This window comes from Pleurodeles waltl, chromosome 2_2 (genome assembly GCF_031143425.1).
Source record: "Pleurodeles waltl isolate 20211129_DDA chromosome 2_2, aPleWal1.hap1.20221129, whole genome shotgun sequence".
Taxonomy (NCBI): Eukaryota; Metazoa; Chordata; class Amphibia; order Caudata; family Salamandridae; genus Pleurodeles; species Pleurodeles waltl.
Window position 1 is genome coordinate 1,129,030,865 of NC_090439.1, and position 25,664 is coordinate 1,129,056,528.

Below are 25,664 nucleotides of genomic sequence, written 5' to 3' on the forward strand. Positions count from 1 at the left end.
CTAAATTGAATATTTTGGGGACCCCCAATACCAGATCCTTAGATATTTGCTGGACCCAAAAGAAAGAGTGGACCAGACGCCTGCTGAACCTGAGAACTGAGGAGCAGTACTGACTTGGCGCTAACCCTGCCAGCCTGCCGCCTGCACCCGACCCTTGAGAAGCAACTGACCAGTCCTGCTGATTCAGCCTCCAAGGAGAGCTACCTGTGCTCCACCAATTGCCAGGAGGAACTCCCTTGGAGTAGAGAAGCTGCTTCCCTGCATCCTCAGGCACCCAAGACAGACCTGAGAGGACCGGGACCACCAGAAACCCAACACCAGATATCACCAATTCATCCGAGCCGCCCATCACCACTACACCTGAGCCGCCCACCCTGTGTCGAAGTGGGCCAACGATGTCCGCGTGGTACCCAGACCCACCGGAAAAGAAACCCACCCTGTCCTTGATCACTCTGGACTTCCCAACGGCATTTGCAACTGCAAGTGACCAGGAGACAAAGGCCCGACCCCCTATGACACCTCTGTACCCGTCTACCCCGGAGCCAGGAGAATAGAACCAAGGGTGTCCCCACCTCATGAGACCTGAGCCCACTTGTTGCCTTGGTTGAACTTGACCTCCAGTATACTGCCCCCCCCCCCCCCCCCCCCCCCCCCCTGCAATCACGAGGACTCCAGTACCGGACCCGAGGAAGACACCTCTGCCCCCGTGCGCTATATCGCGAGAAGGAGTGGACTGACTGTGTCCCCCTGTACCTGTGGACCTCAAGAGTCGAGCCCTTCTGTAGGTTCCCTTGGACTGTCCTTCCAGTCTGTCCCTGCAGTAACATTGTAACTGGACCGATCCCCCTAGACTTGAATGGGACACCCAACGTTGTAACACACCTCGTTCCTAATTAGTTAATCAGCTGTTTAATTTATATCGGGCAGATGATTAGAATTGTGTTTTGGTGCTAATATCATGCTGTTGATTTCGCAACATTGAAAAGCAGAGTTGTTTCCAATGATTTGAACCCTTGAGCAACAGGTAAACACATTTTTCTGTAGCATCACTAAGATGTCTTATAAACCCTGTCCATCAAGTTTGTGGTCACCACTGTAGGTATAACAATATTTCTCCTCTTGTATAAATGTCTATAGCTTATTGGCTACTAGCCCTTATGTGAAAAAGTCATTTCGCCCTCAGAAACCCTTGTGTCCTTGTATTGGTCCGATGCTGGAGGAAGTCCTTGCAGCCTTCTAAGTACCCACTATGTGTCTTTTTTGTCAGGATGTTTGTGTAACACCCTGTGCGGGTTTGTTTCAGGTCCTCCTCAGCTTGGGAGATTTTGTAGCTGCCAAAAGATCCCTGAAGAAGGCATACAGACTAGGATTACAGCCAGCGGAGCTACAGATTGTGCGCAAGAACCTGAAATATGGTGAGAATTTCCTAAAACATTAGTTCATTTTTGGTGAAGGTTTCAAATTTCACCAGATCAGCTTTTTTGTGCTAACAGTGTGTCAGAGCAAGTGACTGAAGGGCCGATTCAATTGTTAAGGGTGGGGGTGGGCGCACTCATGATGGGACCTCCGCAATAAGTAACTGCAATGTGGAGGTCCCTGCCTTGAGTGTGCTCCCCACTGCCACTTATGTGGAGGTACTTTGTGAATCAGTGTGATTTTCTGCATGTCTCTTCAATCAGCCCCACATCTACTGTCATAGTTTCTGCAGTGCCACTCTAATCAGTTGTACTGTGGGTGATATCCCTCTCATCAGCCATCATTTTTGTGTGTGAAGTCTCCAGTACAGTCAAATTGCGGATTTCTAAGGTAAGGTCCTCGGGATACTACACATTTTTCAGGTTACCATCTTGGTTGCAAACCCTGTGTGCTGACATCTGTTCTTTCCGCGCTCTTCAGCATGGATACTAAGCTTAATTCCCTTTCTCCCTACTTTGTAGGCACCTGTCCCCAGACCAGCTCCGAATTTCAGGCTGGTTGAAGATGAAGTCAGAGAACAAATTGCGCCGCAAGCCATGCTGGGGACAGGCTGCACATTCATCACACCAAGGGGTGTAACTCCTGATCTGAGCATCCGAGCCTGTTCCGAGGCTGGTCCAGGCTCGCCTAGAGTTTCCTAAGCCATTGTGGTCTCCACAAGCTGTTCTGGCTGAATCGGACTCCATCAGGAGTGCCTCCAGGCCTCTCAGGCTGCATGGGGGTCCCAGCTTGACATTCGACAATGGAAGGGCTACCCAATCCACTGGTGACTTCTCGGTGTCACCACCGGCTCATGGCCCCACTCTGGTGGCAGATGCCTCAGTGGTGCCGCCTGTCGTAGACTCTGCTTCCAGCGACTCTAGCTCCAGTTCCGACGCTTACCTCCGATCCGGCACTGATTTTAGACTGAGACCGAGCTAGTCTCATTATGAGATCAACAAGGGACAACCCTCCACTTTGGAGGATGACCTGCCTCTACCTTGCCGTCAGCACTATAGGAAACTGGAAGCCTTGGTCAGTTTGTTGGGCCTCGGACACTGTTCAAGGACTTCAAAATGTCCCATAGGACGAAGAAAACGATGAGAGAACTTACTTCCCCATCACTAGACTGATGCTGGCTTTTAGCTAAAGCTGCAGAATGCTAGTAAAATACACACTTCCCCTGAAACCGAGCTGGGCTTTCCACTTACAGGAGAGCCTCCTTCATGGTAGCAGTCTGCAGAGTGGCAGAAGTACAATACTTAAACCTATCCACAATAGGAACCAAGCCAAAACTTGTCATTACTCCCTGGTTTGCAACTTCCGAGCCCTTGCTGCCCTTCAACAAGGCCGGACAGAAACCCTGATGGAGATCTGGTCTGTCATGTCGGCCCCCACCTGTAGGTCGCCCTGTAGCTAGCTAGGTCTCATAGGCCCACCCTTGGCGATCTCGGCTTCCTGACCTGAATCCAAAGAGCTGGGTAGTTCAGGCATCTACTAGTAAGGTGATTCCAAACATGTCGCCCATTTCACCTCTAAACAGTGAATCAAAACACAACAATGCCTTTGTGAAAAACAGTTTTTTCTTCTGCCAACTTTCCCTTATGGTCCCTGAAAGTTTTTTTGTAGCTGGGTCCATATGTCCTCTGAGTCATGGCCACTTAGATCTTGCTGGCCATGAATACGTTTCCTAATGCCTTTGTTCTCAAGATCGGAGAGGTCCACAGTGCAGCCAATAAGGTCTTAAGAGCATGCCTAGACCCCATGAATGGTTTCAGACGCGCTGTGGGCACGGTGTGGTGATCTGGCCCCATACATGGATGTGTGCTTACAGGATTCTCTGAGGTGCTGCAGGCATCCCTAATGGACATGCTTTTAAGGAGCTCCAGAGTTTTTGATAGAAAGGCTACTGCACATTCCTTGGGGCTGACTTCTCTGCTTGTCAGTTCCACTAGGAGTACCTGAAGTTCAGAGGATACTCGTGCGGGCTCACTAACCACCAGAAACAACCCTCACAGCTTCTGCAGCAGCCAGTACATCCCTGTCATACCTAAAAAGGACTCGGTGGTGGCAGAGGCCACGCACAACACTTAGGACAGCAGGCTCCCCCCTCGCCTGCCACAAATGCGGACACGCAGCGTTGTTTTCCCCTCTGATGTCCTGCTTGGCTAGTAAGGGTAAGAATGTTTGCCTCGCCTAGCTGTCCATTACATTGAAGTAGTGGGTATTGCAGGGGGTTGAGATCTGATACTCCCCACCCTCACACCCCATCTGTTTTAGCTGAGCCTTCTGCACATCATGCAGCCTTCCTTCTGCAGGAAGCTCTATCGCTTTTGGCCAAATGGTCTATAGAGAGCATTCAGAGTCGCAGAAATGCAAGGGGTATTACAGTGTAAGCGGGAAGGGTTGCCACTGCCTAAAAAGGTAAATGCTTGTCAGACACATTTCTCAGGGCTTCTTGCAGTAGATCGGAGCCAGGTGAGCCGTACCTTGGGCTGGCAGATATAAAACCTGCACTGATGAAGAATGAAGTAGGCTGGGCTCATGCCTCTGTGTACTCTTCTGTCTGCTTTTTAGGCTTGTGTTACGCAACCACTTTTTGCCTTACGCTGATGTCCCTGACCGCTCTGGTGAGGGGCCTGCACTCCAGTTATCTTGCTATTTTGTTTTCTACCTCCAAGGCTAGACTTATTAATTGTGGCACATGGTTGATTTTTGGATACACCCCCACCAGCACCATATAGCAGAATGCTTTTAAGACTTATGCACCAAAGCATGCAGCGCACTTATTTGGACTTGGTTAATAACCTGTGTGTTTACTTCTAGCCCAATGTTTGTTCCATAACCTTTTTTTGTTTACCATTGGTTTTGTTTTGTACTCTGCTACCAGCCTCTACTCACCCACTCCACCTCCCTTTTTTAACAGGTGCGTAAAGCACATAGAATTGATCGAAAATAGAATATGCAAGATAAACTATGTGGTCTACTGTTGCTTTTCCCCACATTCGCAGCTATTAAAGGGTGCCACCTAGAAGAACGATTGGCGGATTTGGTTGAGGGTGACCAACAAGGAGCCTTGTCATTGAACGAGCAGCTGGGAGATCTCTTTTGTAAGGTTCAGTGTTACCGAAAAGCAATCGAACACTACAAAATGCAGGTGAGACCTCGAAAATGTGTGCGCATCTTTTCTTTGACGAACTAATGGGCCAGGAGTGCTGCTTCGCAGATTAAATAGCTCTTTATAGAATTTAATGCCAGACACCTTAGAAAGTAAATCTATACTACAGTCTTTAATTGTGTGTGCGGTAAACAAACCAGCTTTTTCTCATGTTATGCCAGCAGCGCTGTGCTCAGGTTGCACCATTCCTTAAGAGCTGCATTTTAGGTTGCAGATCCTGTTGGCTCATTCTTGCAACATCTCTGAGCTTACAAATCTTACAGGGTCCTGCCTGGTCGTAAAAACCTTTCTGTTGTATTGTTTAGGAATAACGTAGCAGGGCAGTGACGCTGTTTGAAATGTGTCATTGAAGAAATGCAGGGCGAAATCAGGAAAATGTTTGAGAAGCCTACTCTTGTTTTACAGAAAGTTTGTTGACTCGTGGCTTACGTAGCAGAGCAGTGGAATATTTGTGGATAACCAGTTCTGTTTTGAGGTTCTTCACACCAGCAATTGCACTGCTTTTAACTGCTTCTGCCAAATGAATACGTGATTTGCCCAGAAACACACAATTTGGCCAAGTTTGTAATCTGGTGTGAGTAATCCTTCCCCTCAGATCCATCACAGACAACTTCTTAATCGCCAGTTGTGCAGTCTCACATTTGCCCAGGCTACCAAACCAATGAGGTTACACAAATTGTGAAAGCATGCGAGACAGCAGAGTCGCACAGTGTGCACAAGATGGGATGCTTCTCCTCCATTCTCCGCTATTAATCTCATTTCTTTAATCTGCTGTTGCTCTGCCTTCCAAGTATGTGTTTCACAACCATTCCATACTAACTTCACTTATGTCCATGGTAATTTACTTTTGGCTACTGCATGAATGTTTGTGTTTTTCATGGCTTTCAGTCTTCTATTAATGCAGTTGACCATACTGTTCTCTGTCCCTCCACCCATGCCCAAGTGTTATAAAGTTGCATATTATTTATTGTATTTATACACTGCTAGCGTGGCCCAAAGTACGCTTCAAAGCACTTTTGAAGACTGGGGGTTATAGCCAGGCGGCAGAATGATAAACCGTTAAAAAAGAAAGAAAGAGGTCTCTGAAACCTGGGTTCTTGGTGCGGGATCCAGAAGCGTGACAGTAAGGCTCACCCGAGTCTTTGGGGCCATTATTTGAACTCTGTCCCATTTGGGACATGCGAGGCAGGACCACAAACACGGCGCCTGGAGGCTCTGCAACATGCGTACTGTCCCAAAACGCCTTTTGGAAGAAATGCGCCTTTGGAGACTTTTGTACTTATGAAACGTGTCTTGTGCATTGGCTACAAGGAACAAAAAACAAACATCAGTTCCAGATGGAGGAGCTTGGAGCGCGAAAATTTGTACCTAGGAGTCCGTTTATAACAATGCATTTCTTTTGTCTTGATGATGCAATGTTCTAACAAACTCACCACTCTGGGCACTTGAATGCCACATTGACCCGCTCGACAGGGTCTGTGGGTTGGCATTTTTGTAAGTGTGCTACTTCTCTCAATGCTCATAGATGGTGTATGTTTACTTATGTTTTTGGCCTGTGTTGCATTCATTTCTCTCTCATGCAGCAATCCCTTGACTGTGTTTCCACATCTTTTTGATGTTCCTCTTTTTATTTTTTTTCGGAGAGCAAAATGAGCTAAAATGGTGCAAACTGCATCAGTTGGGACCAGTGAACACTTTTATTGCATTTGTTGTGTTTAAATTTCTCAGTGTTGGTGTTTTTTTTTTAAGCTCCCAGGTTCCCTTTTAGAGCAGGTCTCTCTCTCAGGTGGGATGCCATTGTCCCAGATGGCATGCACACATGATTGAATCCAGGGGTCAGTCCCTGCTCATAGTAGTTGACGTTCGGGTGTGCTCTGATTTCCAAAGCCTAAGCACCCCCTGAAATTGACCATTTATGGTAAAGTATGCAGCACGACCTCAGAGATGACATGTGAAGGGAAATATGTTGGATACAAGGCAGTGAATACAAGACGGTGGCTGTCCTCATAATAAATATATTCACAAACATCCTGCTATGTTCAGACTACAGTCTTAATACCTTCAACCCAGGATTAGCAGCAGTAACACTTTGAAACGATTGGTCACAGATATTGCTTTACCCTTTTTCGTCAAGTAAAAAGGAAGGAGCTATGTCAGCGGACTCTAAATAATCCCAATTCATATAGTCATTATACTTGTGGGGACAACTGTTTCTTCTTGAGTGTTCACCACATCCTACCTGAACGTCTCCAACTTGCGTGTTTTCTTGGTTCTCTGTAATCTGCCTGTGCCCTATAAACAGAATACCTGTTTTCTGACACCCCACTGTATTGTACCTATCTGGATAAGAACAATGAATTGGCACACAAACCCTAACACAGTCAGGCCTGGGATGCTTAAATGCAAGTGGAGGTTGTTACGGACAATCACAGAACTCCACTGAGGGTGCACCACTTGGTTTTTATTGTTGGTTGACAGAGTTGGGCACTGATCTACTGGGAATACCCCAAAGGTAGCCTGATTATGAATGAGTGGCTATCATGTTGCCCTGGCTATGCACTGACTGATGGTAGTTGCGGGGCAGGTTTTACATGTACTCTGTATGAGGAGAGTGCATATTGGGTCACCCCAATAAAGATCTTTTCTGGGTCATTAATTGCAGTCCTTTGCTTTCACCATGTCTGGGACATGTAACGTTGTATCGTCCGGCATTGTACTGTAGTTCAACAGGTGCTAAAGCAGTAGCACACTCCTCCCTTGGTGAGCTTGGTTGAAATCATGTAGGCTCATAGTGTGGCTTCTATGGGAGTTCCTTTGTTATACGAATTGGCCAGAGTTGTGCTGTCCACTACGCCTTGTAGTGGACTGAAAATGAGCGTGCTTAAGCCTAGAAGTCAATGATATGTGTCCTTGAAGGGTGAGAGACTGCAGTATGGTCTGTGTGTGGAGTGTTTAGGTGTTGTGTGTGACTGGCAGAGGCTGCTCGTAACATGTGACTGCGTGCATGCACGGAGTGGAGTGAAGGATTGGGATTGGGGTTGTGTCTTCCATCTTTAAGAGGGGTTTGGTTCCAGTTCTAGTGTTGGCATCCATGTCCTCTGTGGGCCTTCTGCTGCTTGGTGAAACCCTTCATCATTCCATGTTCCAGGGTGACTTGAATGTTTCTAACCTTTGCCAGAAGGGAGCAGCTTAGATGTGGAGTCTGTAAGGTGAAAGGGGTTCCACAGTTGTGTGTCTTGTTGGAGGGACTATCAGCACCTTCGCCAGCCTATATCAAAGTGTTGTTTACGTGAGTAAAGTGGTACTTGAACACATGATGTGTCCTTGCTGCGGATGGACATTTGGGCAATGCAGAGTTTCTTGAAGACTGAACGTCTGGCCGTGGGTGGCCAGTGGAGGGCTCGGAGGGCTGGTGAGATCTGCTCATGTAAGCAAAGATGTAGTAGTGGTCCTGCTGAGAAGTTTAGAATCTGTAGATTAGTAATTGCAGGCTCTTGTTTCAGTGCAATAGTTTGCATGCTTGAGATGAGAAATGCAGTGGTAGCCGTTAGCTTCTGTGGAATACCTAGTCGATTTGTTGCATGGCATACAAAGGGTAAGGTTCATAATCATTCTGTGATTTCTTACTTCAGCTTGTGGGGCCTGGGGGGGCAGGAGTACCTTGGGGCCTGATGGTTGTAGCCTTCAGTTCTTCGTAGGTTGGAGTCACAGTTTTGGAAGAGTTCAGTGGTGGAGGCAAAGGTCTAGTCCTGAGGAAACCCTTTCTAAAGAGGCTTTGAGGAAACCCTGCAAGTTCAGATACTAACCTCTCATATCACGTGTTGCAGTTGTGTATATACCTCTATCAAGAACACTCCAAAGGGCGATCTGCCTTAATCTGCCAGAATGCTTCCATATACTGTCTTTAAAATAGTTGAGGGTTAATTAGATCACCACTACTACCCAATTTGACAGCCGGTCAAGGCACTGATAATCAGATGTTTAGAAATATTTTACATTTGTGCTCGTTCTATAGCCTTGAAAGAGCAACCCTGTTGCTTAAAAGGTGTTGGCTGTGTGTTTTCTTTTTCATTGGATAACTGTTTCAAAGTGACGATAATAGAACTTTGATAGTTTAATATCCATTATTATATTATCTCATGAACTTCTCACTCTGAGCCTAACCTGGTCTGGGGCATTCTTCAGGGCTTAGCATCCCTGGTTTATGAGAGGTGAGCAAACACCTACCCTACTCTTAGGAGAGATAATAAGCACACTCAAGTCCTACCTGAGTGGAAAGTACTCATCTAGGCACTCTAGACTTCAGGGGTACAGGCCTCTGGTCTGGGGCGATGTACCTTGTTGTCACACATTCCTCAAAGGGATCATCATGTAGATGCACCAGGTTTCTGCTGCTCCCAGCCGCTTGTGCGCCCTGGCCTTTTTGGTTCACATGTTTTGCAGATTTTTCATGTTGGTACTGTACCCTTACAGCTCTTCAGCTTCCTTGAGCTTGCCTTTTAGTTTATCTTCAAGTATATTAATGAAGACCCCATAATAGAGAAGAAACAATTACTGACCTGCAAAACCAGTTCTCTATAATAGGGTTTGTCATTAAATTCATAAGTCACGCTCTTGTCTCCCAGACAGAGTCACAGGCATTGATACAGTACTGCGGATTTTTGATCAAAGGGCACCAGTAGAAATTAAAATTAAGTAATGGGCCAAGCGTTGTCTTGATACATGCTGGGATTGCAAAGGACTTGGTCTGCCTTCAGTTCCCACAGTATTTCCTCTTTGAGTCTGCAGTCACATGCAAATACTTTCTTCAACAGTATAGGTGAATTTATTGATGGCAAACATGTATAGTAGTTCACTGTGCTCAGGTGGCATTTGATTGTCCAAAACATCAACTAACAGTATAATCTAATGACCACAAACGGGAAAACATATCTAGCTCATGTCATATAATGAAATGTCAATCTATGTTCCTTGCTAGAAGAAACGAGGAAATGCCTGGAACTGTTGAGGCTTCAAATATTTTTATGCAGTATGTTCCAAACAAAATAAAGCAACATTGATGTTGATGAATTTCAGTGTTTTCGTTATAGGAGATCCTTCGTAAATTGGGGGAAATCTTGAAATTCTCCTGAGAATGTGTACATTAAAGCTACTAAATGTAACTATACTTATTTGCGCCCTCCTCACTGTTTGAACACTGATAAATCCTTCTTGCAGCTAAAATGTGCCGAAGCCTTGAAGAAGCCAGAGCGGGAGCGAGCTGTGATCCATGTCTCTCTGGCCTTTACCTTTGGGGATTTAAAGGACTACAAGCAAGCATTGCATCACTGCCAAGCTGAACTGGAGCTTCGACGAGGCAACCCCTTAGAGGTGAGAGCTAAAGGAAGCCCTTGTCGTCTTTACTAGTTAACCTTGTTTGTGCACATGTATCATTGTGCATATGTGCATCACAGAAATGCACAGAAATTACACTTCTGTTCAAGTTTGTCAACCAGGTTTAAGGCATGCAGGAATGCATTGCGACTTTTCCAAGCACAAATTTGTTTTACACCAGAAAGAGATCTGTAGATCATGCCAGATTGTTTTCCCCGAGAGTTGTGATATCTTTGAGCACACAATCAATAGCAATGAACTGTGAGGGGTTTTCATGGTAGTGATGTTATTCATTATTAACCATGGAGTTTGTATGCACAGTGAAGCTGGTAGTGCTCAGGGAGTGGTTGGTAGTTGGCAATGCCTTTCAGTGAAAGTCAACAAGCTGTGGGGACACCTGCGTGGCACTGTTTTTTTTTTTTTTTTTTCAACTGCTTAGGTGCTTGGAACAGATGCCATTGTCGCTCAACGTACAAAGGTTTACTGTTCCTTTTTGTTTTTAATATGATAGGAGTGCAAGACCTGGTTGAGTATTGCTCTGGTGAAGGAGGATGCGGGGCAGGAGTACGAGGAGTTGGAAAACTGCTTCACCAACGCGTTGCGCTGTGCAGAGCAGGCTGGGAAACCTAAACTGCAAGTAAGTGTGACGCAGAGGTGGCGCGTGTGCGCTGCACTCCTGCTTTGAGGCAAGGATCTGCTTTTAATTGTGGAAAATACAGAATTTCTTGTGTCGAAAATGTTCTGAATGCAAGTTTCATGAATATGTTGAGAGTGCATGATGGTATACCCCCTCAACATCACTGGAACACAATCCCCCTGCCACCAGATTGATGTAACAAGTACATATCTCCACTGTAAGGAATAATGTAAGTAATACTGTTTTAGTTAGTTTAAAGGTTACTTTATTATTATTTATTAGGTCAAATTTACAGTAACGTTTGATTAAAAGACAACTTTAGAAAGTTGCCACTCTGTTGCCCAAGTTTTCAGTAGTCATTTGTGGTTGCTGGCCCTGAGACGGCCTTCTGCCGTCCTGAGGAAATATGTAGATGGGTCCCAGGAAAGGGCACAGAAACCTGCCATTGAAAGATGAGTTACTGCTCCCTGCCAGGAAGATACAAGATGTGAGCCCAAAAGGCAAGCTTCAGAGGGGGAACCTACTTTTGAAGGACAAAAGGTGGACATACACGAGAGGGGCTGCTCTTTTGTTCTGGTAGATAGAGAAGGGGGAAACAGATACCAAGCCAGTTTCTCTGTGAGCGTATAGCCCTCAGTAGGGCACTTCTTGAGGGTGGCTACCAAGCTCCAAATACTTAGAGAAGGGTTCTGTCATTTTGGAAGTGAGTTGAATATTGCGCTGTGGAATAGCTAAATGCCGCACTTTGCAGGAAGTTGTCTTCAGGTGGGAATGGACGGGTAGCCCATTGGCAGTAATCACCTCATCCCCTGAGGAATGGTTGTAGGCATAAAAGTGGCACCCAGACCTCAGCTCACGCCTGTACTTGAGATGATCGAAGAAAGTGTGCCCTGATGTTCCCTAAACCTGGCAAAGAGAGGCTGCACCAAAGACTGGACTGCCCATACTTCTCCTAGGTTATCAAAGAGATGACTGTCCTTGTGGTACCATGTTCAAGGACAAGTCATCCCTGAGCCCAGACAGAAGAGGTAAAATCCAAGCGTCAGTTGGTTGACTTCCTGTTGATGTTCCATGGCCACAAAAGCTGAAGAAGCCTGCCTTGGCAAGTTGGTAGTCGCAATCACTTGATCGCCATTGACTGCCAAAGTGGGGCCTGGGAGACTTAAGTCCTGATGTTCAGAAGTTGCTCCCGAGACTGATTGACTTGGCAGAGTCCTCTAAGTGCAGTTTGCTTGCCCAAAATTGGCACTAGTCTCAGTTAAAGGGGACCACTGGGTTTGGTGTGACATGAGACCAGTAGACCAGTGGTTTTTGGCTGGCTTCACCTGAGAACAACGACCTCTGTGGCCAAAGTCACCCCACTATGTTCGTAGACTATGGTGTAGCTCCAGGATGACCCTGTCGAACAGATCAGCATCCCTTATCCCTTCATCAGGACAACTGTATTGATGTCTATCGTAGTTCGTCCATTGATTCTGGAACTGGCCTGGAGACTGCTTTGATTGTAAAGTAGCTGTGCTTCTAAGCCTTACTGGTCCATGTGACTTGCCCCCTGCCAGAGTTGGTCATCTAAAGCGGGCTGGAGTAAACCAAGACAACTTTAACAACGTTCTCAAAAGTAACTGCTAACTGTGGTAGTTACCAATGCTAGTTTACGTTTTGAGTAAAAAGCTGTAATTTATAATTTGCTTAATTGTTTATAACTCCATAACCCTCGTTAGGAGTTTGTTCATTTTGGTGTCTCAAAATTTATAAAAATAAGATCTATTTTCATAAATTGGTGTCAGATTTCCTTTGTGTCGTGTATCTTTCTTATTTAGTTGTTTTGGTACTTCCAAATGCTTTGCACTTGATTCTTTGTTAAAGCGTGACTGCTCGAAGCTACAGCTACTCAGGGTGGAACTAAGGTTTTGCTAACAAGCCTGACTGGACCCAAGATAGTCTTCTGAGATTATGACATGGTGAGGTCATACAACCACACCATCCAAGAGTCAGTTGGTTGATTTCCTGTTAATGTTCCATGGCCACAAAAGCTGAAGAAGCCTTCCTTGGCAAGTTGGGAGTCACACTCACTTGATCGCCACTGACTGCCGAAGTGGAGCCTGGGAGACTCAAGTCCTGATGTTTAAAAGTTGCACCCAAGACTGATTTACTTGGAAGAGTCCTCTGAGTGAAGTTTGCTTTCCCAAAATGGGCAATAGCCTCAGTTGAAGGGGACCACTGTTTTTGGTGTGACATGACACCGGTAGACCAGTGCCAACTGGTTTTTGGCTGGACTTCACCTGGGAACATCGACCTCTGTGGCCAAAGTAGTCCCACTTTGTTTGTAGACTATGGTGTGGCTCCAGGAAGACTCTGTTGACCAGATCAGCATCAACAGCATCCTTCAGCATCCTGTATCCCTTGCATCAGAACCACTGTATTGATGTCTGTCGTAGTTCGTCCACGGATTCTGGAACTGGCCTGGAGACTGCTTTGACTGTAAAGTAACTGTTCTGCTAAGTCTTTCTGGCCCATGTGACTTGCCCCCTTCCAGAGTTGGTTATCTAAAGCGGGCTGGAGTAAACCAACACAACTTTAAAAAAAGTTCTCAAAAGTAACTGTTAACTGTGTCAGCTACCAATGCTAGTTTACGTTTTCAGTAAAAAGCTTTAATTTATGATTTGATTGATAGATTATATCTCCTTAGGATTCTTTTCGTTTTAGTGTTTCAAAATTTATAAAAATAAGATCTATTTTCATAAATTGGTGTCAGATTTCCTTTGTGTCGTGTATCTTTCTTATTCAGCTGTTTTGGTACTTCCAAATGCTTTGCACTCTTTGTTAAAGCTTGACTGCTCGAAGCTACAGCTACTCAGGGTGGAACTAAGGTTTTGCTAACAAACCTGACTGGACCCAAGATAGTCTTCTGAGATTATGACATGGTGAGGTCACACAACCACACCATATACACTATGTGCCCTATATCCACCATTTTAGACCAATAAACCGCATTTCATCACAATTCCAATTCGTTGGCGACCCCGACTTCAAAACAATAGAATAGCAAAACACAGATGAGGCGCCAGTCAAAGCAGGAAACTATGGAGAACTCATTAGTCAGCCTGCAACCTTGCCCTTCTTAAAAGAAATCAAGTATATAAAACTGACTTCCTTAAAATGTAGTATTGCCAATATTACATCCTTCCTCAGTTCAATTTCGAATAAAACTTCAAACACCTGCATTCAATGGAATATTATTAGTTAGAGGGGATAACCTACTGCTATCATTTTTTCTTCCTAACCGTCCCTGGGCATTTGTCATGCTCCAGGTATATCACAGTTAAGTTGTGCAGAAAGAACATTCAGTCCTACATAATTGTATATCTACAGAACAGTTTCCACCAAATCCTGCCCAAAATTACGGTAGCACCTTGGGAAGTCTATAGATTTTACAAGGCTTACTCCCAAAAAATAAGCCATAAATCAACTTTATTTGGTTTATAATAAAAGATGTTTGTATGAAGCATAAATTATAATACAATCACAGACAATTTAGAGGAAAAGAAAATAAGCAGCATTCACGTTAAAAAGAAAACGAATGGTAAAATATAACTGCAGATTTTAAAACCTTGCAACCGCTGAACACACCAGGGTATTGGACAACATTTGTAAAAGCACAAGGGACGATCTACGTTTTGTAAATCTAAGATATTTAATAGAGAAACTAAAAAAGGCTCCTCCACGGTTTAAATGGAGTAAAGTGTTAAAGGGTTTGTGAGGAGTCTCATCACAGGGACAGAAGCAAGTGCAATAAGGCTTTAACCAAACCCTGGGAAAAGAAAGCAAATGGTGAATGATACCTATTCAAAAATGGGTTTCAGATAATGCTTTCAAGGGTTATTAACTAGAACCAAATAAAGTTCCCCCTTGAACAAATAACTTACCATAACATAAGGATGACAAAAGACTTAAATAGATCCGTGGACTTTATTTGCACTGTCTAAAAATATGGTGTTTCTTTTGATAAAATCTAAAGTAAAAAATACAGTGTCTAATCTAAAACATCCGTAATAAGGTCAGTATTCAAACCAGTAGGAGTATGGGCCCACACTGATGACCACAATATTAAAAAAGATAATTTAATGGCGTCCTCCAAATGACTTACTTTCAACTCTTCAAGGCATGACGTGGGGACTATTAGGAGGAAGCCTCAAGAGCTGACCACAAACTCTGTTTATTTCAATTTGGTAATGTTTTAGTTTGGATAGCCCCAAATTCCAGCCTCATAACATACAATGGGAAAACGTTTACTTTTGTGGATCTCCAACATATAATCTATAGACTTAGATCCCAGCCTAGAAACAGCACCTAAGGATTGACTAAAAAGTTTTCTCTTACTTGGTAACAAGTTGCACCAACAATCAGGACAATTTAAATTCATGCCCAGGAAGGTAAAGGAATTAAAGTTTTCAGTCCTTTTATTTTTTTTATAGACCTTGTTCTTGTTTTAGTCGACTTGATACCACAAATCATTACATAGTTTTAGAAATTATGGTGTCCAGATCTGTCATCCATGAAGGATGCAAAGTCATTGATTGGTTTGTTCAGACCATTTGCAATGCATGCTATTAAAACTGCTTCATCTGCGCACAATAAAGAAATTGGGAATCCTTTTTGTGGTGTATCTTGGCCATTACATATTAAATGGGAGTTTACATTTTGAGGTAAAGAATAAAACATGTGACCAAGGACACAAGCTCGCCATACCCTTCTTGTTAGCTTAAAGGATTCAGTGCCTCTTATCGCATATATCACTTAGAATGTAAATACAGATGCAAGTGTACGGATGCATTTATTAGGGCAGGATCAACACCAATATGCTGCGAGGAAATTGGGTGAACTATATGGAGTGGCTGTGAGAGCTCGCTGTGTAATACACTATCAACCTTTCTAGGACCAGTCATGTTTAGTTTGTCAAACCTTAGCTCAACCCTGCATAGCTGTGTCTTCAAGAAGTTCGGCTTCAGCAAAAGAACAAGCGTAAAGCAATTTAAACCACACCAACCCAATTGAAGAAGGAAACGCATCACTCAAGAAATCTCACACCAATTTTTAAAAATAGACTGTATTTTTATGAGTTTATGGATCCCAAAATGATCCACTGAAGACGTCCGCAGATAGAGATTTTTTACTTACCCGCAAACAAGCATTGGCAAATTCAACACCTAGAAACTTTTGAAAGAAAACTTTGATCAAAGTCGAATGTGGTTACCTAGATTTACTTTGAACGACCAACTGTGACAGGGAGCCAGTCAAGTGGACCAGCAAGGCATGAAGAAGCAATTAGCAGTCTTCAGTCCAGTTCCAGCGTCAGTGGCCCCATACCATTGACTTCTGTGGAGTGGTCCTGATGCAGCGGAAACACGATACTGAAAATGCTCCAGGATGCTGTGCAGTCGACATGGGTCTTCTTTTGGTGATAACTCTTCTTGTGTGCACCAAACTGTATTCCAACAACTCTCCCAAGCCCATCAGACTTGGGTGCAACTTTTGAGCATCGAGTATCTGTTTCCTGGGCCTCATTCCAACAAGGAGCGACGACGGTCCAGTGATCTGGGCTACCAACTCGCCCAGGCAGGCTTTCTTAGCTTTTGTGGCCCTATGCTGTGAACAGGAAGGCAGCCAACCGAATCTTGGAGTTTCTGCTTCTGGATTGGTTCAGGTCTGACTTCTACACAAACAGGGCACAGCAGAAACAGTCCTTTCCTTCACTAGCCCAAGGGGCAGCAGGTGCAGCCCAACTTTAGTGTTGCCTCTTCTTTGCCAGTTCCAGGGTCAGCAGGTCATTCTTCATTGGTCCTTTTCTCCAGTCAGGCGAGATCTGCTGGATGCCAGGGGTGTCCCTTTTATGCCCAGAAAGTGCCCCTGGGGGGTGACGTTCACTAGTCACTGGGCCAACTGGACCCCCTCCTGTCTGATGACAACATCCTGTGAAGAGTGGCATCTAACTCTCTATTCTGCCCACTTCCAAGATGTCTGAACCCCTCTCTTGATGTGTGTAGCTTGGTAGCCCATTCTTAAGGTGTGACTGCCTGTGTGCTACACACCCACGGAAAACCAGTTAGGCAACTGTTTTGCGTCTCTGTCCCCGCTGCCAGCCTGTTCACCTACACAGCAGAGCAGCCTCTCCCATGTGTGGCTTCCCCTTTGAAGCTTACTGCTTCCTGGGAATCATTCACACGTCTCCCTAGGAGAGCAGAAGGCAGTCTGGAGGGACAGTCTTGGTGTGCAACCATAAACAGGCGCCGGAAACCTTGGGCAACTGAAGTGGCAACTTACAAAAGTTTGCAGTTTGCTTATCATCGACATAAAACTTGATTTAAACATTAAAGTAGATTTAATGCACTTACTATTTTGATACCTTGGACTACCCATTTAGTAGTCCCAATCAGACGCTAGGATGGCTTAATTGTCATCCTGTAACTTTGTACTTGTCAGTGGGACTACCAGCCTCCTACACAGAATAATTACAATTTAGGTTTTTCACTGTCAGAACCTATCATATACATATTCTGCTTTGTAACATATTGTACCCTGCCTTACTACTCAAAAGGCCGGCTATAAGGGTGACTTACATATCTTAGAAAGGTAGGTTTAGGCTTTGCCGTTATCCTAAAACTGCCCTACCAGCCTGCAGAGTCACTCTGGAAGACATGTTTTACTTTTTCAAAACTGTGGTGGTACCACTAGTGCTTCAGCCCACGAATGACACTGTAATTTACAGGCCTTAGGTACCCCTGATACCATATACTAGGGGCATATAAGGAAGTTAAGTTTTGCCAGCTGTATATAAGCCAATCAACTATGCACCTTTTTAAAGGTTAAAGCACAGCACTGAATCCTGATTAGAAAGGGTCTGGGCATTTCACAGACATTTAAACCAGTTTCTAGTAGTCAAAATGGGGGCAAAAACTGGGGCAAAGCTTGCAAAAAGCCTGTTTCCGCACACAAACCAAGATGAATATGAGTTTGGATCTGTTCACACACATTACACGGGTCTCCAGTCGTTAAAGACTAGATACGAGGAAGATTAAGAGATGTTCTATTGTTTCCAACTAATGGATGCAATTTAAGGCACTGTTCAATTCCAGTCCTGAGATAAAACCATATTGGACGTGGCTAATGATCAAATTGTCAGGAACTCATGTCAGCGCCTATCCAGAATGACCCTAGGGACTGTTTTCACTACAGAATCAATCAATTAATGAAATGGAACAATAGAAATAGGTGTCAACGCGGTCTCCTTTCTCTTAAAACGGGTCTGATGAGAGATCGAGATCAAGACTGTAGAGTTAGCAACATTTAAAACATTAGTGATTAGTGGTGCTCATAACTCTCCATTCAGTTTGTAGAGATCCATGGCTACCCCATCAAGACCAGGGGCTTTAAGTGATGAACTATTGAATATTGCTTCACTTGCATCGTCCAGCATAAAACAAAAGATTGATTAGTGGGAAAAGAAGATAACAGATTAGCCATTCTACGAGGAAACATGAAACAGCCGAAACTGTGAAACCCATCAGTCAGGCTAAAGTTGGATGTCCAAAATGCTATCTAATGAGTTGGGGGGGAAAAGGGACTATTCACCACCTTACAAAAGGATGGGCATTCCTCTTTCGGCTAGCCACATGCAAGGTGTCCCATGCCTTTTCTACAGTTAGGATTTTCCTGTACTTCAAGGTTCTTTTATAATTAGCCCTACATTTGCTCATCTCAGCGTGATCTTTAGGGCTCTATGGAGTTTAAAATTATTAGAATTAAAGTTATTACAACAATCAAATAATTAGAATAAATTTCTATGTTCACTTTTAGCAGTTAGAGATTGTAACTCAGGGTGACCTGAGGATATTCCAATCTAATAGAGACTTCTAGCTGCAGATTCCTTACCTTTGAATTCTCCCTAGAGGGGCGTCAGACTCGATCTGGAAGATTTCTCATGAGCAGTACTCCTGCTCGCCAGTAGGTGACGTTGATTGGCTCCACTTCAGTCATTGGCGTCGTCTGCGCTGGAAATGACCTTGCAGTTCCTATATAGGCGCCATTCAGGCGCACCAACTTCAGTCCTCTTCTTTCTGCGCCAGCCAGCGCAGATCCAAGAGAGCGCTACCCCTCAGTCATTTTTTGACTGGCATTTTTCGACTTTTTGTCGAACTTTTTGGAGGTTTCTTTCACCTGGTGTGTCGAAATGTCATCAGGTAAGACGAGTTTTAAGCCCTGTGGATCCTGTCATTGGACGATATCGGTAATGGATCCGCACCTTGTTTGTGGTGTCTGGAGCACTACCGGAGTCGTGCTCCGTGTGCTGGGCCATGCATCCAAGGGCTTTGAGGGAGTAGTCTTCTAAGCTGATGGAGGCCTGACATCCTAGTCCGTGCAAGTCAAGCTCGCGGTTGAGAGGACAGTCCAGGGACTGGACTCATAGGGTCCCATATGTTGTTCCACTCCAAGGCTTCAGGTTGATCGGGTAAGTCGAGGCACAAGAAGAGTAAGAAGTGGAATCAGTCTTCGACTTCTTGTCGGCTGACGCGATGAGCAGGCATCATCATTCTAGGCCTCATTCTTCTAGACCTGAGCCTCTGCGTTGCCGAGGGTGCAGGACCCACCAATCTCATGGGGCAGGTGGCCACCTACCACCTCTGCACCAGCCTCTAAATCCTCCTATTCTGCCTCTCTACCAGCATGGACACCTAGTTGGCCGCAGGATTCTCCATCACCTGCCCATCTGGCAATCCATTACTTCGGACAGGTGGGTTTTGCAGATTGCAACTCCCTCCCCTTCGACATTACCCTTCCCTGCATGCCATCATCTTACGACAAGATGACTGAGGTTCATCTCTCCCTTCTCAACCAGGAATTTGCGGCTCTCTTGGCCAAGGGAGCCATAGAGAGGGTCGCAGTGCCAGAAGTAGCCTGTGATTATTACTCATGCTACTTTCTTGTCCCCAAAAAGGACAAGGGTCTTCACCCTGTTCTAGACCTACAAGCCCTCAATCTCTTCCTCAAAAAGGTGAAGTTCAAAATGATCACGTTGGCTGAGTGTTGTCTGCCCTGGACCGGTAGCGTTGGACTTGCAGGATGCTTATTTTCACATCACCGCCCTGCCTGCCCACATACATTACTTGCGGTTCACGGTAGGGCCCGAGCACTTTACCGTGTTTGCCTTTGGCCTTACCAGCCCCCCTTGGGTGTTCACCAAGGTGATGGCGGTGGTTACAACTCATCTGTGGAGATCAGGGGTATCAGTCTTCCCCCTATCTCGACTACTGGCTGTTGAACGCAGGCTCGGAAGTCATACCTTACTCCTGCTCTTACGCTCCCTTTCATTGAAGCTGTTCTGGACATGGTGCAGTTTCGGTCTTATCTTCCCGAGTGGCTATTCCAGGATATTCAGGTTATGATACCGATGTTCCAGCCTCTGTTTCAGATTTCGGTCAGACTGAAACTGATGGGCCTCATGGCCTCCGGCATCCTTCTGGTGACACATGCCAGATGGCATATGCAAGCTCTGCAGCAGTACCTGATGTTCCAGTGGGTGTAGCATCATGAGAATCCCTCAGACCTGGTCAGCCATTGTCCAGATCTCATAGGGAACTACAAAAGATCTGTAGTGGTGGTTAACGAACCGCGATTAAGCCTGAGGCAGATACCTCTACCTTCCCCAACCAAATCTGACAGTAGTGACAGATGCGTCACTCCTGGGATGTGGCGGCATTTTGGGAGAGGTGGAGATCAGAGTACTCTGGTCTCCAGCGGAAGCAGGACTACACATCAACTTGCTGGAGCTCTGTGCGATCCAACTGGAATGGAAAGCCCTTCTACCTTCTATCAAGGGAAAGATAGTGCAGGTGGTACTGCAACAAGCAGGGTTGGGTGGAGTGGGTTCATGGACTTTTTGTCAAGAGGCTCTACGCCTCTGTACATGGCTGGAACAACAGGCCCTATCCCTGGTGGTTCAACATCTATTGGGCTCTCTGAGCCCAGAGCGGACGAACTCTGCAGAAAATGCCTAGTGGATCACGAGTGTGGTGCAAGATCGCCTTCAGCAGTGGGGAGAGCCTTATTTAGATCTGTTCGCCTTTGCAGAGAACATGCAATGTCAGTGGTTTTGCGCACTGGAGTTTCCAAGGCGGCACTCACTCGGAAAATCTGTTAGTTTAGAGTGAAACTCAGGCCTCCTGGACGCCTTTCCACCCATGCCACTCCTACCCAGAGTTCTCAAGAAGATCGGGAGCGACAGGGACAAAGTAATCCTTGTGGCTCTGTACTGGGCACGGAGAGTCTGGTATCCTGAGGTGCTGAGCATGCCCATCGATCCTCCGGTCAGCCTGCCCCTTTGGGAAGATCTTCTGTCGCAACAGCAGGGGAGAGTTCTTCACCCGAACCTGTCCACTCTCCGCCTTCTTGCGTGGAGATTGAGCGCCGGCAGTTGGCCGCTTGTGACCTTCCTCCTAAAGTCTACTGTCATCTTAGCAGGCAGGCATCCCGCCAGTAAACGCTATACGCCTGTCATTGGAAGAAATTTGTGGCATGGTGCACAGGCAAATCTGTTGATCCCCTTCCTTTCCCTCTTTCGGAGGTTCTACTTTTCATTCTTTCCCTTGCCCAGCAGGGCTATGCTTTGGGCACTCCTAAGGGCTTTTTATCTGCTATTTCTGCTTTTTTGCGGTTGCCTGATCAACCTTCCTTGTTCATGTTTCCTATTGTCCATAGGTTCCTCAAAGGCACATCCCAATTCATTATGCCCCAGTGGGATCCTAATTTGGTTCTGAGCTATTTGATGTGCACTGCTTTTGAGCCTCTTCACAACTGTACCCTCTGGCTTCTCACACTGAAAACAATTTTTCTTGTGGCCAATATATCCGCCCGCAGAGTGAGAAAGGTGCAGGCCTTATCTGAGCTGCCCTACCTGAAAAAAATGGTGCTTCACACTAGGGCCTCTTTTCTGTCAAAAGTGGTAACACCTTTTCATATAGCCCAATCTTATCACCTTGCCAACTTTTTATGCACCCCCACATCCTTCTAAGGAAGAGGAGAGACTCCACTGCCTGGACCCAAAAAGAGTGTTGGCGTTCTACTTGATCGTACAAAAGAGTTCCGGATGGACGACCAACTCTTCGTGGGGTATGTGGGTGTGAAGAAAGGTTGGGTGGTGCAGAAGCAAAACCATCTCTCGTTGGGGTGTGCTCTGCATCAAGATCTGCTATGCTTTGGCCAAAAAGCAATCCCCTGAGGGCATGTGTGCTCATTCTCCAAGACCTAAAGCTGTGACTACAGAGTAGGACATGGAGTTCCGGTCCTGGACAACTGTCAGGCAGCGATGTGGACATCTCTACACGTTTACCAAACACTACTGCCTTAACAGTCAGGTCCATAAGCACGGGCACTTGGCCCGTTCGATCCTGCAGGACTTTCTCGTTTGAAATTCCTTTACAGACCCACCTCCAGGGATGGTGTTGCTTCGGTATCTATTCAAATGTAAGGAACCTGCAGCTAGAAGTCTCTTATCAAATGAACAAGTTACTTACCTTCGGTAATGCCTTATCTGGTAGAGACTACCTCTAGCTGCAGGATTCCTTCCCGACCCACCCATCCTCTCCGCTCTAACAGGGAAGTCCTTGCCCTTACAAATCTATCAGGGCCCTAGTTTTGACACATCAATGGTCAGTGTTCTAGTGTTCTTCATGGCTCTGTGCTTCTGGTGCGGAAAGTCATGAAAAAGAAACTGAAGGCACACCTGGGTGTTGCCTGTATAGGAACCGCAACATCTTATCCGGTGCAGATGATGACGGGCATGGAGCCAATCAATGCCACCTGCCGGCCCACAGGGGTACCACTCATGAAAAATCTTCCTGATACAGTCTGACGCTTGGGGAGAATTCAAAGGTAAGGAATCTGCAGCTAGATATAGTCTCTGCCAGATAAGATGTTACTGAAGGTAAGTAACTTGTCCTTTATGTCCGAGACCAGTAAAACAGAGAACCACTCTGTAATCCCCCATTGGCTGCCCTGAAGGAGAAGGAATGGGAGCAATTGCATTTTTGATAAATACATCGATAAAAGTATAGGTATCCTGAAGAAAGATGACATTATACCACGTAATAAAAGAAATCCAGTTTCCTATCTCCAGTTAAGACGACAGCCTTGCATTATTCCAAAAAAGGAACTTTAGACGACCACTGCTTGGAGAATTTACTTGGAGACTACTTCCTGAGGTGTTTGCTGTGCGAATAGCGTACAAATTGGTCTTCTTTCTATTTGAGTTATCAGAGCCAAAAGGGAAGTGAGAGGTATCAGAGCTTGCTCTGTTGATATAAAAGTGGAAAAGCTCTTGGGAGATTTTCTTTCCCGTGTAAATAAGATCATATTTAAGAAACAATGGCTTTCAGAAGTACCCTAAGGGCACTGCATTATTCATGCCACAATCACCATGCTTACATTTAGATAAAGGACTGACCCATGAGGTATGCCATACCATGATGATTTCTCAAAGGAACGATGTTTCACAATTGTTTTTTAAAATAAAGCCAAATGCACCTTGTTCTTTAGTTATTCATGTTTTTTTCTTTTCTGTATGGCTAAAGTCTGTCCCTTAGTTAACCCCATTAGAAATGTTGTAGCATCAGATGGAAGATGAAGTAGCTGGGTACATTGTGAGTTGTAGACAGAGGGCCGTGCATTAGATCATGCGGGTTCTTGTGGGACATTTTAGATAATGTACTGACAGAGCAGGGCAAAATGGGAATTCAGGAGCTGTGGATCACTAGAGTTAGATGAAAAATTATTAACATGTTGCTGAGTGATTAAGGGCAATCCATTAGCTGATGAAGTAATAATACCAAGACAAAACATTGAATTTGCGATCGCAGAACAAGGTTCCGAAATGGCTTTTTCGAGTACAAGTAATCAATTGGATATACTTTTTAAAAAGCAGTTTAGCAAGAGAGTACAATTTAACCAAAACACAATCAAGTTGAGTGTCCTAAGAGTTCGAGCAAGTCTCTGCGGGAAAGCCTTTTGAAAGAATTCCCAACATTAGTGGTCCCCTATTTTTTTTTTTTGTGATGAAGACAGAACGAGGGGCTGGTAAGATACAAACTGGCTCATATATATCAGCCTTAATAGTCAGGATATCATTGCTCACACAGGCATTAGCCACAGTTTAACGGTTAATACAACTAGAGGAAAGAGTCCAAATGCTCACCATTACTTACGTTTTGAGCAATTTCTTAATTAAGAACTCCCAGTGCACATTCTAGCAAATTTTCAATGGTGGAAGCACGTGGGCAACCCTTATTTAAGCCAGCGTTATGAGGAGCATGACTTAAAGTACTTAAAAAAATAAATAAAAAAAAAACATTTAAAAGAAAGAAGGAAAGGGCCAAGAAAGTGCCACGGCCCGGGCTTTTTTAGTCACTAATGGGCTACGGACGGTCCTGCTATTGGCCTAGGCCGTGTGGGCATGTCAGCGGGAATGATGAATACACTATATAGCGCTCTGTAAACTGGGAAGCTCCTTTAACCTGTCCAGACCACAGACAATCAGGTGTCTTGTGCAGCAGGAATGATGAATATGCTATATAGAGCGTTGCCACCCAGGAGAGTCTTTCTTCCTCAAATGCATCTGTGGAATTGCAGTCTCTTCAAGCCTGGACAACAAACTGTCAGATGTACTCAGAAATCCTTCTATTTCTTACGTAACCCACCCCATATGGTGAGAAAATGGAACACAAACCCAGCTTTGAAGAAAAGTAGGAGAAAGAGCCATGTTCAACCCTTCTTTGGTTTCTTTTCTAACTTGCTGCCCTCAATCAATCTGTTAAATCTGAGCGGGGTTCCCTATAGTGTGTCCGTGTCCCCAGCACTACAAGGGCCAAGACTGTCTCGCAAAGAATAATAAAGGGTCAAATCTGGCTCATTCAGGGAGGGATAAGGCGTCTGGAATAGCAAAGTACAGAAACTACACAAAGTATGCTACTCATAAAACCTTTCCCAAAAATCTCAGAACCTTTAGGTCTGTGGTTAGAAGCTGGCTCCACCAGCAGGGATTGGAAACCTTCCTCAACAGAGTTGTGCCATCCTCTCAGATTTGTTGACCATAAGTGGACCATAACTCATTTTTAAGCTTAAGAGAATGTTCCTGTCCACAAGCGCTTGATCCACGAATATCCTTTGTCTTTACCTAATGGTATCTTCAAAATCTCAGTCTAGTTCTAAATGTCGTTCTATTAAGACACATTCTCCTCATGCAGCATTTCCACATAGTACTGCAGTCCTCTACACGTTCTGCACAATTGTTTAATATCATGGATATTTCTGTAAGGTTTCCATATTTAGCTTTTCCTATGATTTTTCAAACATCAATGGCCAAAATGCATTTTCAATAACCCCGAACTCGCTGCCACCGTGGTAACTTCTGCACTTTACTATCACTACTTGTACTTTTCGTTAAGTCGAATCTAGATCACTTTTATGGTGTTGGGGCATCTTATGGTCCCTGGTTGTTAGATCTCACCATATCAGCATAGTTCTGACTATAAATTGTTTATAACAGTGTTTTATGAAGAGCTTACTTCACACTTTTCCTGGTGAAGTTATTTTGGCTTTATGAAGTTGCATTCTGAGCCTTCATTATGTTTGACACCTTATGGCAGAATTAAGATAGTTTGCATGTTCTGTTTGTGAACCAGTGTTCAGAGGGGTCCTGACCAACTTTTACTATCAGATATTGGTGACTACCACTTGGTTTCCTCTTGGCATTTTTAAATTACTTCACTGTGTACTTTCTGAAGCATTGTTGTTGAAATGTCAGACCTGCTGTTGTTCCCACTGTCCTATAGTGTACTAATTGTGTGATGTGTATTAGTAATGCACGCTGTCTCTTACAAGGGCACCCTGGCACTGAGCAGGTGTATGGGTCTGGTCTTGAGGTCAGGAGATGGGGGTGTTATTCGAAGACTCAGGCCTTCAGCTTCTTGCCGA

The 25,664-nt window shown here is 44.9% G+C and overlaps 1 protein-coding gene across 2 annotated transcripts in view; it reads left to right on the plus strand.

Annotated features, from left to right (window-relative positions):
- Positions 1 to 25,664, plus strand: part of TONSL (tonsoku like, DNA repair protein) — a 239,726-nt gene that overhangs the window by 90,096 nt on the left and 123,966 nt on the right. For both annotated transcript variants that reach the window (XM_069220998.1, XM_069220999.1), the window contains exons 7-10: positions 1,304 to 1,415; positions 4,467 to 4,612; positions 9,851 to 10,003; positions 10,518 to 10,643. In XM_069220998.1, the coding sequence (XP_069077099.1) occupies positions 1,304 to 1,415; positions 4,467 to 4,612; positions 9,851 to 10,003; positions 10,518 to 10,643 (537 nt within the window). The remainder of the gene's footprint in view (positions 1 to 1,303; positions 1,416 to 4,466; positions 4,613 to 9,850; positions 10,004 to 10,517; positions 10,644 to 25,664) is intronic.